General features: G+C 33.8%; 2 protein-coding genes across 3 annotated transcripts; one reads left to right on the forward strand and one right to left on the reverse strand.

Moving 5' to 3' along the window:
• Nucleotides 1-1,967: 1,967 nt before the first annotated feature.
• Nucleotides 1,968-5,314, reverse strand: eIF2D (eukaryotic translation initiation factor 2D). 2 transcript variants are annotated; one of them, XM_018521533.1, is made up of 9 exons: nucleotides 4,993-5,314; nucleotides 4,317-4,704; nucleotides 3,953-4,243; nucleotides 3,549-3,875; nucleotides 3,285-3,427; nucleotides 3,027-3,107; nucleotides 2,749-2,953; nucleotides 2,388-2,556; nucleotides 1,968-2,310 (listed from the first exon to the last, which is right to left on the reverse strand). In XM_018521533.1, the coding sequence occupies exons 1-9, from the start codon at nucleotides 5,046-5,048 to the stop codon at nucleotides 2,246-2,248; spliced, it is 1,725 nt and encodes a 574-aa protein (XP_018377035.1). In that variant the 5' UTR covers nucleotides 5,049-5,314; the 3' UTR covers nucleotides 1,968-2,245. The 2 variants fall into 2 exon arrangements, with proteins under 2 accessions (XP_018377035.1, XP_018377034.1); XM_018521532.1 differs by having other exon boundaries at nucleotides 3,941-4,243.
• Nucleotides 5,315-5,944: 630 nt separating this feature from the next.
• Nucleotides 5,945-8,580, forward strand: LOC108770158 (cat eye syndrome critical region protein 5 homolog). The gene is made up of 3 exons (XM_018521541.1): nucleotides 5,945-6,228; nucleotides 7,081-7,895; nucleotides 8,007-8,580. Exons 1-3 carry the CDS (start codon nucleotides 6,172-6,174, stop codon nucleotides 8,317-8,319), a joined length of 1,185 nt encoding a protein of 394 aa, XP_018377043.1. The 5' UTR covers nucleotides 5,945-6,171; the 3' UTR covers nucleotides 8,320-8,580.
• The last annotated feature ends 3,261 nt before the right edge of the window (nucleotides 8,581-11,841 follow it).

An 11,841-nucleotide genomic window follows, 5' to 3' on the forward strand; every position in this document is an offset into this window, starting at 1 on the left:
TGAAATAGAGAGAGAGAGAGAGAGAGAGAGAGAGAGAGAGAGAGAGAGAGAGAGAGAGAGAGAGAAGAGAGAAAGCATGATGAAAGTGCGTGAGGGAGGAAAGGGGCAAGTGTGAGGATTTCCTCCGCAGATATATATTGCTAATAAATCGATAATGATCGAGACATAGCGATCGGATTTGCGATACGGTAAAGGAAGAAATGCATCAAACTTTCGTCGCGATTCTCTCGTATCCAAGATCATGATCTTATTGATCGGAGTGAACTTGAGAATCGCATGGAAGAGAGCGGTCGGCTCACATTAATGTTTCCATTAATAATACACCCTGGACTGCTAACTGCATCCCTTTAACTGTTGCCAAAAAGTATGTACGAAATATGCGCAGATTAATATTGTATGTACTTTTATGTATATAAGAGCCAATTACAGAGAGACTGATCACCTGACTTTGTTGGCGTCTTTCTCCTACTTGAGGCTCCTATACTGCACATCCACTTCGCATATTGCTTATCACATAGGCAACGTTTGTACATAAGGAAAATAAGAGGAGTTAGGAGTCTAATGTATTATATAGATGTCTGTGGGTTTCAGCTGGTCCGAGTCGCTCGACGCTTTAACGAGAGAAGACTGATGATTGTAATCCGTTAAAATGCGCACGAGTTTTAGACTTTTATGCAAATTATTATCGAAGCATCGAAGCGACTGAGAGGCAGCTAACGACAGAAAAAAATGTAATTGATCGAATAATCGGATTCTTTGGGAACGAAGCGGAAAATTAGCGACTGATTCAATCATGGTGATACGAATTAAAAGAGACGTCGTCATTGCAGGAACGAAATGAAAATGCTGGAAAATAAAGATTAATGAAATCGTAGAAAAAGATTCGTAAGAGACAAAAACTAATGATGTTTTCTTTTAATTCATATCTCCGAGATTCCTTATAACTTGTCGCGCGCGATGATGATGATCTTATAGATTAGACAAAGCGAGCGCGATAAAAAAAACATCGTGGAATAGATCGCTATGTCTCGATCGATCGTATGTCTGCAAGACGATCAGGGAAAGTGACTGATAACACCAATTGAATAATGATTATGATAGCGAGAGTAGAGAAAGGGAGAGAGAGAGAGAAAAAAAAGCGTAATTATGTCATGAAACACGCGCGCGCGCGTCGCTAGGCTTTCCGTGACGCACTCGTGCGTGCAGGTGCAGTAAAACAAAAGAAGGAAAAAAAAGAGAAAAAATGAAGAACAAAACGAGTATTAAATATATGCGGGGGCCGTGGAGAGGAGGGAACCTTCCTTTTATCCATGTAAAAGAGAAAAAAGGAAAAGAAAACACCGGCGGGCGTCCTTCACCATTTTCCGCGACGTCCGTCGGCATCCCGTCGTCTCGAAAAGAATAAAAAAAAAAATAGAAGAGATAAAAATTAAGGCAGAAGTAAAACGCGCGATATAAAGATATATATAATATATATACACACACATATATATATTATATGTATATACTTGAAAAATATATGATTATATACATATACATATACATTATACACGTATACGCGGTTCGCTCTCGGTTTTCATCCGAACGCAGCATCCCTGTATCCCGCAAAAAAACATCCCCTTTACGTGCGTCGCGCCTCTTTTATCCTTCTGTGCAATCGAAAACCCCATCCTGCCTTCCTGCTTTCCTCCCTCCCTCCCTCCCTCCCACCCGAGGAGAGCTCGCGGGCCCTCCCCATATTGCAATATTTGTACTTTTCCATGTTGAAACCTCGATATATAATAAATTATATTAACAAACTTCGATCGGCTGTCATCTCTCGTATGAATGTTACCTATTCATTGCGCCTCAAGAAATTTTCCTTGTCTTTTCTTTAGCTGTTACATATGTTTTATATAATAATACGAAATGATAAATGTGGAAGGTTGGATAAATATAATAATAATAAGAAGAATTCATATGTTGTATATTTCTAAGTTGCTTTTATTTGATAATCATTTGTAACATATATTCTCTCTGATAAAAGGTGACTGTTAATTCTCCACAATTGTCTTAATCTACTAGAAAACATGTTTCCATAATAATTAAAACAGCAGCACCCTTCAATTTACAATTGAAATTTCTCCGTTGAAATTGCACTCGTCAGTATTGAATATCCATTTGTGATGAAATTTCAAGAAAACAAATTAAACCACAGGATTTTGATCACTTGAGTTTAGTTTTCAGTTGACAACCACTAAAACATCTATTTTTTCTTCTTCGGGGCGAATTCTAAACCTCTTATGTAGTTCTTTTTTATCTGATATTTCTCTGCAATAATAAACAAAGTTACAAAGTTTGCATAATTGTAAAATATTTAAATGAATATTAAAATCAAAGCGACTCACCTGTGAGTAATTTGTACACATATAAAATTTGATTCCCCTGAACAAGAACACTGGGTGTCTTTTTGCCAGGATCATCAGTGATTGTCGCGCTCGCCCCAATGCTCTGGCACTCTTTGCTGAATTCTTTCGGATTGATCCCGAACGTTTCTAGGTTGTTTACCAACGTTACCTGCAATTTGTGTGATGTCATCAGAAAAACGAATAATTCTTGTATCAAAGAAGCTACGTGCCGTCAAGACATTTGACAATGTATCAAGACACGGGGATAACCCGCAAATCAGCTTCTTTGAAAACAAAAATCCGTAGAAGCCTTAAAAGTTATTAAATTTTCGTATCGTTTATTCTGAGCCGCGACTTTTACCTTTTTCCCGCCTGATCGCACTGTTACTCTCATGTCGATCGGTTCCAATTTTCCCGTATGCAACAAAGTATTTCCCGCGAGGGTAACCTCGTGCATATGCGTCATACGTCCGATAAACTTGTTTATCCCATCCTCCATCGTTACCGTCTCCTGATGAGCCTTAGTTCGCATAATTCCCGCCAACTGGGGATTCAGTTTTAACGTTCTACAAAATTAATCGCTATTAATGTAGAAAAAGATGCAGGATCGAATTTATACGTGCAGCATCGTAGTCTTACTTTCCGTTTTGCAGATCCTCCGCTTTCACGTACTCAGTAAAACACTTTCTGATGTCGGCTCTTTTCATTACGTCACCCTTTCTGCAATCATCACCACGTATTCGGTGTAAAGTGATATACAATACACGTTTATATATTACGACGATGTAACATTCAGCGACTTTCGTCATCACCGCTTAGAAAACCGTCTTTTCTGCAATTATATTGCATCGCGATAAAGTGGCGTCACTCGGCAAGTGCCATGCCTACCATACTTACTCATAGCCGAATTTTGATAGAACTGGCAGAACGTCAGCAGTCACTCGATAACATTCTGATACAACAGCGCTATTTGAAACCACTGGTTCAGCCGCAATTGGTTCTTCGGTAACGACTAATTTCTTCACAAGTGGATGATCAAACTGAAATAAATGAAAAAAAAAAAAAAAATCTCTTGTAATTGATATCCCAATCAAAGAGCTTATTTCCCAAAAAAATTTTTAATTTTATCAGAATGAATCCAAAATAAATAACAAATGTTACCTTAATGGACAACAACGTTTCAACACCTTTTGTGATGGATGTATTGATTATTCCTTTAGCCTTCATTTCCGCTAGAAAAACCGATAGTTTTTTATACCGAGATTTCTTTACATCAACGTTTTTACCCGGCGGACAAGCAGTTAACAGATGATTTTTGAAGAAGTTGGACGACAACATTGGCAGATCACTAGATTTTACAGTTGTTTTACATGCTTTCAAGAAACAGTATTCCAGTAGCGCATCCATCTCTTGAACTGGATCAACTGCTTCTGGCTCAACTATGTTTGAAATTTGTACATCTTCAGTTTCTACATCTTCTATATGTTCCTAAATAACATAACAATAATCAATTTATCTTCGTCCATTTTTAAGAGAATCTCCGATTTAACTACCTTAGAAATGACTTTGTCTTCGACTACGTCGCTTGAATCCTCGTCGGTGTTTAATTCATCTAACTTAACCGATAAAATTTCAGTTTCATCTACAATTGCTTCTTGATTAATCGATTCGATATCTTCTAACGTATTTGTAGGACTGTCAACATTCGGTGAACCCAAATCAGGCCTCAGGGGTGGTTTGCCCAATTGACACAACATATCACCAATAACGTGAAATATCTCCACGCATTTTCCATGTCCAGCTGCCATATACATGTCTTCGCTGGAAAGTGCAGTGACACCGACCGCAACTGCAGCCTGCAGAAGAAATGCTGTTTTTCTCTCACCTCAATATTTTTATAATCAACGGATGCAAAGATAAAGCCTGAACCTTGTTTTCCTCAGTATTAATCGACATTGGAGTACCCTTTGGCAATTTACCAAAGCTATACAGAGTCACTGGCCCCTTCAGAATCAATCCAGGCAACATGAGATCTGCACCTCCCACCAATTTGGATATAACTGGTGTGTGCGTAGTAAAAGTGTTTAATAAATATGGATGGTGCCATAACGTATAAATTGTAGGAAACAGCAGAGTGTCATGCGAGTCTAGTTGAAAGAACATAGGTATCTTGGCGACACAGTACACTTTGCCTACGTGTCCACTATACGTTACTATTTTCATAATGCTGATGGCTTCCTTTTTGGGCAACAATGACTGGATCTCTTCGTCCGACAAACTTGGATACGCCGCCAATACCTCCTCGCATAATTTTTTCCTAAAAAAGATAACTAATAATGAATTATCTCTTTTCACTTAGCACATAAAAATATATCATAAATAAAACATTCAAATATATTGTAAAAGTAAGTTTCATTTAAGATATTTGATTATTATTATAATCAGACTTGCAAATTCCCTTCTATTTTATTCCCGTAGAAAAATATGTATGTAAAAAATATCGACAAAAAGGATAATAATAACAAAAATTTATTTAACAGACGAGTACAACCAAGAACTACTGAAGCAATAAGGATTATCAAAATGTCCGAAAAATACCACGAACCTCTCAGTTCCCTTTAGCTGGTAATTGGTCTTGACTTTGAATGGCTTAATAAACATTTTGAACGAAATTCCCAATCGGTGAGTGTACGACGTTTAAACCTAACCCTGATCTTCTATACAGCGCCGCATCCTTATTTATCCCCGTTGATGCTGCGCGGCACGATGTTCCGTGTAAGTGGAAGCCAATGGAAGCGCTGCCAACATCACGGACGTTGACGACGAGAGTTCTACCTCTTGCTTACGATGAAAATACTGATCTCGAGCAGAAGCGATGATCTTGACTTTAATCGGAGCAATTTGTCTTTTTCCGTACATTATATTTTTACGCTCTCTCTCTCCCTCTCTCTCTTTCTCTTGAAATAAATAAGAATTTTTAAAAGTTGAAAAAATAGAAAAAAAAAGAAAGATCGGAAATGGCCAAAAAATTTCATTATTATTATTATTATTATTACTCGTATTCTATATACCTCTTCTTTCTTTTCTTTTCTTCTCTTTCTTTTTCGCACGAAGCATATAAAGTGCAGAAACAAACAAATCTCTTATGTCAATTTTTACATTTTATATATCAAAAATGTAGATTAACTTTAATCTCGGTTTAATTCATACTCTTTACTTTTTTCTAATTTTTAGAACTGGAGAAAAATAATAAGTGAGTTAAACCGAGATTTAAATAAATCTGTATTGGTAGAAATGGACATTAGACTTTGACCGAACTCCAATTGTAATTTAATTAGCGATTAATTCAGCCGGCAGAATTGCTTAAATGAATATGTTTATAATTATACAACTGATCTAATCTAATCCTTTTCACATTAAAAAATAAAAAATTAATAATACTATCCATATTTATAACAAAACTGTATACAAGTAGATATTAAATCGATCATCTTGTTTTGAACGCTGAGAGTGCAAACAAGTGCAAAGAAATACAGCTGATAGAAAGACTCCCCTTCCCCGTCCTCCAATCGCGTGTCATCGCATCATGCCGTCAGGTCCTCTTACGGCACGTGCAAACAGTACGTGCGAAGTGTGCGCCGTGAGGTTGACATAACCTCAAAGCGTGTCATTATGCGTAATCGAGCCGCGACGGGCGGCCTGAAAGTGTTTTGAGGTCGTCGCGACGGGATCGAATCCGCACGTCATCGCTTCATCGTTTGCTTATTAAGAAAAACGGGAAGACATGGCGATCGCCAACGTCTTCCTGCGGATGGACATCGCGAGGATCACCGGAGTCAGAGTGAGTTTTCCCGACACTTTCGCTTTTTCCTTTTTTCAGCGCGGTTGTCATGATCAGTCACGATTGATCTATTCGTCCCTTTTGTTTTTTTTTGCCTAGGAGATTTCTCTTTTTTTCTCTCTTTTTCTTTCTTATTTCGGCGCGCTCCAGAACACGATCGCGCATACGTGTCACCACTGTACGTTATTATTGTTCGTATTTTATATAATACTCTTTCATAACTTTGTCATTGATGATACATTATTTTTAGTTTTATATATACAACTTATATACTTATTTTCTCAGATGTAACACTGTAGCATATATTATTCATTGGAATTTATATTTACTTATTTTTTATCGACTCATTTGATCTCAATCTTTTCTTATTACTGATAAACGATTTATCGATATAACTTAACGAGCATTATCATTTAAAGTTCTTGACATACTTTATAAAAAAATTTTAATTTGAATTAAATTTTTTTATCAGTTACTTTTGATAGATTTACTTTTATTGATATTTTTATTTCAAGAAAATGCTGTAATATTTATAATAATAACTTTATTAACTATACTTTATTATATAATTTTAATAGAATTTATATTAAATTGTATTTTTTTATAAATTGCAAAAATACATGCCTTTGTGTATAATACTATATATTTTTTAAATTTATTTAGAAGTATTTTTATTATTAAATAAAAATATTTTTGTATTTATGCTACTTCAAGATAGAAATATAAATAACTTAGTGTGATAAATGTCAAGTATTACAGCTTTAAAAAATTTTAAAGATTCAAATGTATTATATTTAAATAAAAGTTAAAAAAAAGTTTTAAATAATATAAATTTATTTTTTCTGTCCGCAGCATTTAAGTACAAAACCAAAATTTGGTTTACTTTTTGACATTGATGGCGTGATAATACGCGGAAAACAAATCCTGCCACCAGTAAAAGAATCTTTCAAACGGCTTCAAGGGAACAATGGAAAATTTCGCGTTCCCACATTATTTGTTACTAACAGTGGGAATTCGCTGCGTAGTCAGAAAGCGACAGAGTTGTCAAAATGGATCGGCGTCGAAGTCACGGAATCGCAAGTTGTCCTGGCTCACTCACCGTTGCAAATGTTTGATTATCTACATAACAAACAAGTTCTTATATCCGGTCAAGGCCCAATAACGGATATAGCCCGAGAATTGGGCTTCAAGAAAACAACAACTATAGAAGAAGTAGTAAAAAACTTTCCATGCTTAGATTATATAAACGTAAAAAAAAGAAATCCAATTTGCGGTCCGGTTGATCCAAATTTCCCACAAATCGAGGGAATCTTGCTCTTGAGTGAACCAATAAATTGGGAAACATCGTTGCAATTAATGGTAGATCTTCTAGTTACCAATGGAATGCCCACAGGATTACCTACTGTTATTCCGTATCCGCACATTCCAGTGTTGGCATGCAACATGGATTTGCTATGGGCATCGGAAGCGCCGATTCCACGGTATGGCCATGGTGCTTTTTTATTGTGTCTTGAAAACTTGTATAAGAAAGTTACAAATAAAGACATGACATACGCTGCTCTAGTCGGAAAACCTAGTGAGATTACGTATTATCATGCCAATCAACTACTTGTTAATCACGCCAGAAGCATTGGTATTGACAATATCGACACAATTTATGCTATTGGGTGCGTATCAAATAGAAATATTGATTAAATGCATCAATAGATATGGTTTACATATAATTTTTATATATTACAAAATATCATAATATGTATAATCTACATACGTTTTTACAGCGACAATATTAACACCGACATTTTTGGTGCAAACCTATATGACAAGTATTTATCCCGCTATGAGTCCGGAGAAGGGACTATGTCCCGCAGCCTAGAAAAACTCCTTGGGAAAAACAAGAAAGATCCTAGCGCGAAGGCCTGCATTAGTATTTTAGTTGAAACTGGCGTACATCAACGAGATTCCAAATTTATACCTGAACATAGTCCCAGAGATTTCTTACCAGTTGACGATGGTCTATGTAAACCGGCATTTATCGTAAAGGATGTCGGACAAGCTATCAATCTCGCGTTTAAAGAAGAGAAGTTTGAATAAGTTAGCATAATAGATAACCTTGAGATAATTATATCCTTATATCGTTAGAGAAAAAGAAAAGAGAGAGAGAGAGAGGAAATGTGCAAGGTAACGTGAGTATTATAGCAAATAATCTTTTAGAAAGTGTTAGCCTTCATTATAGACGACGTTTCGCAGTGGAGAAACGGAAAACAGGAGAGGCTATAATACGTTATGAAAGTAATATATTATTTTGCTCCTTTTTTTATATCTTTCTGATTCTTTTAAACTGCCTACTTGACATAAAACGAACACGTTTTAACGAACTTTATCAATTAAAGAAAAGAATTACACGAAAAAGAAATAAATTCAGATTAATTTATATTATAGATAGAACAATAAAAACCGATATTGCTATGTTATTGTAAATACAGTTGAATATCCCTTATACATATATATATATGTATATATATATACATATATAAAGGATTTTTATTACAAACTTTAATACATTTAGGACTATTAAAGTAAAACTTTATTTAGTCGGCCCGGTACACGTTCCGAGAATAATTTTAGAGCTATTTAACAAAATTTTATTAGATGATCGACATTGTACATGAATCATCTCTAAATGTGCATTATTATAATTAATTATATCATAGTTATATCATAAACTGAACTAAATTGATATCATAGTTATATCATAAACTGAACTAAACTGAACATTTGATTTGCAAAGTGCACTGTGCATAATTACGCCTCGTTTAGTCGAAAGCAATGCAAAACAACGCAAAGTGATATATGTAAGGTTCCCATAATAGATAAATAATAGACATAGTTTCTATTCGATTGTTCTTGAAATTTGCAGCTAACATATACTATGTCTGAGGATTGTATGCAAAAGTATAAACTATACTCAAAATAATACATGAGTAGTAGATTATATTTTATAACATACATACGTATATATGTATATAGTCAGGTCTAGTCTTGAAAATAAATGCAGCTTTTTAACGAATGCAAGTAAACAAAAAAAGTATGAATTTTTCGTTGCTACAATAGACCAAAGCTATGGAACATTGTTGTCTTTGGGCATGAAAATAAATCTATAAAAATCAATGAATTTGAAAAAAAATCACCGAGAATTTATTTTGCGAAATTACATTTTTAATTTTCGGAAGTAACGTAAAATTTATAAAAATTTTATTAAACAGTTCTAGAATCATTTCTCAATTTTGAAGATCTGAAGATTCATTTTATAGATATAAATTTCTTATAGAGTGTATTCTTTTTGATTTATTAATTTTTTTAATATAGAGTATCTCGAAGTAGATAATAATTTAAGAAGGGATTATTAAATTTTTTCTTTACAATTAATCGACTATAAACTAAAATACTTATTCTTAAAGTGCCATTCGTGCGTGCTGAGACATCCTATGTATAAAAGTTATAAAAGTCGCATGGGTTGACGACAAGCTAATCCGAAGGTAAAAGCGCACATTTATATTTTGTACTTGCTCTTACACGACGCGATTGTAACACAACGATAAGATCAAATATAATCATCAACAACGCTTAATGTCTGTCGAGACAAAGACTGACCAGTTAAATAGAGTTTAAACGAACATCGTGAACAAGAAGCCGGCTTATCATCCATTCGCGACAATGAGGTATCATCAAAGCTTCATCGATCACATGCCAATAAAAAGTTCTGCCTCTGTCATCGGCATTACATAATAGTTAACGAAAAAAAGAGATACATTATACTAATTGTAAGTACAAACACACACATATAGATACACGTTATACATATATATATACATATGTAAAAATATATGTATATAATCTATAATAATTTTTGAAAATTAGATTATTATGTAGATACATATTCATATACATTTAAATATATATTTTATATTTAAAATTATAAAGTTTATATATAATGATGTATCTCACTTATATTCGAGACTGTTACTATATGCGTGTAAAAAGTGTCACATGTGTTTCATCGAGAGCAATATCCATATTATATCTTTTAATTATACAAATGTAGAATTATCATGATGTAGAGTGTGACTTTTATGGAGCAAATTAGAATTTATTTTAATAAATTGCAGATTTGTTTATTTTACCCACCGTCTTTACAGTTTTTAAAAAACCCAAAATTCCGTGAAATATTATTTTAAACATGTCAAATTTTTGTATTTTTACTTTCTTTAAAAGTTGTGATCGGTATTCATTTCATGCAATGCCTACTTTGTAGGATGTACAATTTGCACGCTGGCCTTGTCAACAGCGTATAATTAATTATTCATGCTACAGACAACACGATGGCTGAGTCTCATGACCCTTGAGCTGAGCCATCAAACGTTCGATTAAATAATTCGATTGCAATCAATTTGGCAACGGTTTGGATAGCTAAGTAACTTCATACAATGTAAGTAAGTTTCCCAACCCTCCCTGATATCAGCCATGAAAGTTAGAAGCTGCGATAGTTAATTCAACCCTTTAATACTCGAAATATTATTTCCGCGAAATTTCGATTTCATATTTTTGCAGTTTAGAAATAAGAATGAAAAATAATACTCATTTATAATATAAAAGCTCTTAAATTAATAAGTTAATTGAACATTATGCTTTGCTAGATGCTTTTTAATTTTTATACACACGTATATATCAGAAAAATTTTTCAAGAAATTATTTATTTTAGGAAATCTTCCAAAAAAGAACTGATAATAACTCAATTAATAAGTATTATACATACAATAGAACAATAGAATATATAATTATATATACATTCTATGTATAATCTAAGGTCTGTTTTTTTTTGTGGCCGAACTACACTTTTGGAAAGTGAGACAGGTATATACGTTTGATATTTGTCGAAAGCAAAAAAAAAGAGTTGTAATGTAGGAACAGAAAACAGATCACTAATTTGTAGTACTCATATACAAGTATATTTAATATTTTTATAAATTTGAGATTATAATTCATGAAAACATTCTAAGGATACTATATACGAGCCACGACAGGCAGGTCTTTTTATTCACTTGTTTTTAATTAGCTAAACCGACAGCTTTGTTGGTAGCTAATTAAAAACAGGTATACTCTTATATGCGACCTACATTTTATTGTTAACGGTTTACACACGCTGACAGGTTTTTAGTGTTCTAGATTGAGATCGTAGAAGTAAGTATTATAACATCGCGTTTCGCCGAACAGAACTGGCATAACCGGCATAACCAGCTTAATTCTGATACGTCGATCCGATTAGTATTACTTTCTAAACTGTGGACACAGCTCATCCTTATACAAACATGTATTTAGTCTGCAAGTTATCAATTAATCTTTTTCCTACATTTTTACAGTTACACAAAAATATTCTTGTTTTATCTATTATAATATTTAATTTTCTCATTTAATTATTGATTTATTTATATATTTTCGTATATCTATCGATAAATATTGATAAATATTGATAAAATAAAAAGTGGCGGTGAAACTCTCCGCATTGAAATCGTTCACTAAATCGATTCTATTTTCGATATAATTATTAAATTTTAC

The sequence above is a fragment of the Trachymyrmex cornetzi genome, unplaced genomic scaffold (assembly GCF_001594075.2).
Source record: "Trachymyrmex cornetzi isolate Tcor2-1 unplaced genomic scaffold, Tcor1.1 scaffold99, whole genome shotgun sequence".
Taxonomy (NCBI): domain Eukaryota; kingdom Metazoa; phylum Arthropoda; class Insecta; order Hymenoptera; family Formicidae; genus Trachymyrmex; species Trachymyrmex cornetzi.

Bases quoted from the DNA above. Each gene is read 5' to 3' on its own strand.
- LOC108770158 (XM_018521541.1), top strand. From the start codon at position 6,172: ATGGCGATCGCCAACGTCTTCCTGCGGATGGACATCGCGAGGATCACC. The intron at 6,229-7,080 runs GTGAGTTTTCCC...TTCTGTCCGCAG, and splicing joins CGAGGATCACCGGAGTCAGA to CATTTAAGTACAAAACCAAA. The intron at 7,896-8,006 runs GTGCGTATCAAA...ACGTTTTTACAG, and splicing joins GACACAATTTATGCTATTGG to CGACAATATTAACACCGACA.
- eIF2D (XM_018521532.1), bottom strand. From the start codon at position 5,048: ATGTTTATTAAGCCATTCAAAGTCAAGACCAATTACCAGCTAAAGGGA. The intron at 3,108-3,284 runs GTAAGTATGGTA...TGATGATTGCAG, and splicing joins CTATCAAAATTCGGCTATGA to AAAGGGTGACGTAATGAAAA. The intron at 2,311-2,387 runs GTGAGTCGCTTT...TTATTATTGCAG, and splicing joins TGTGTACAAATTACTCACAG to AGAAATATCAGATAAAAAAG.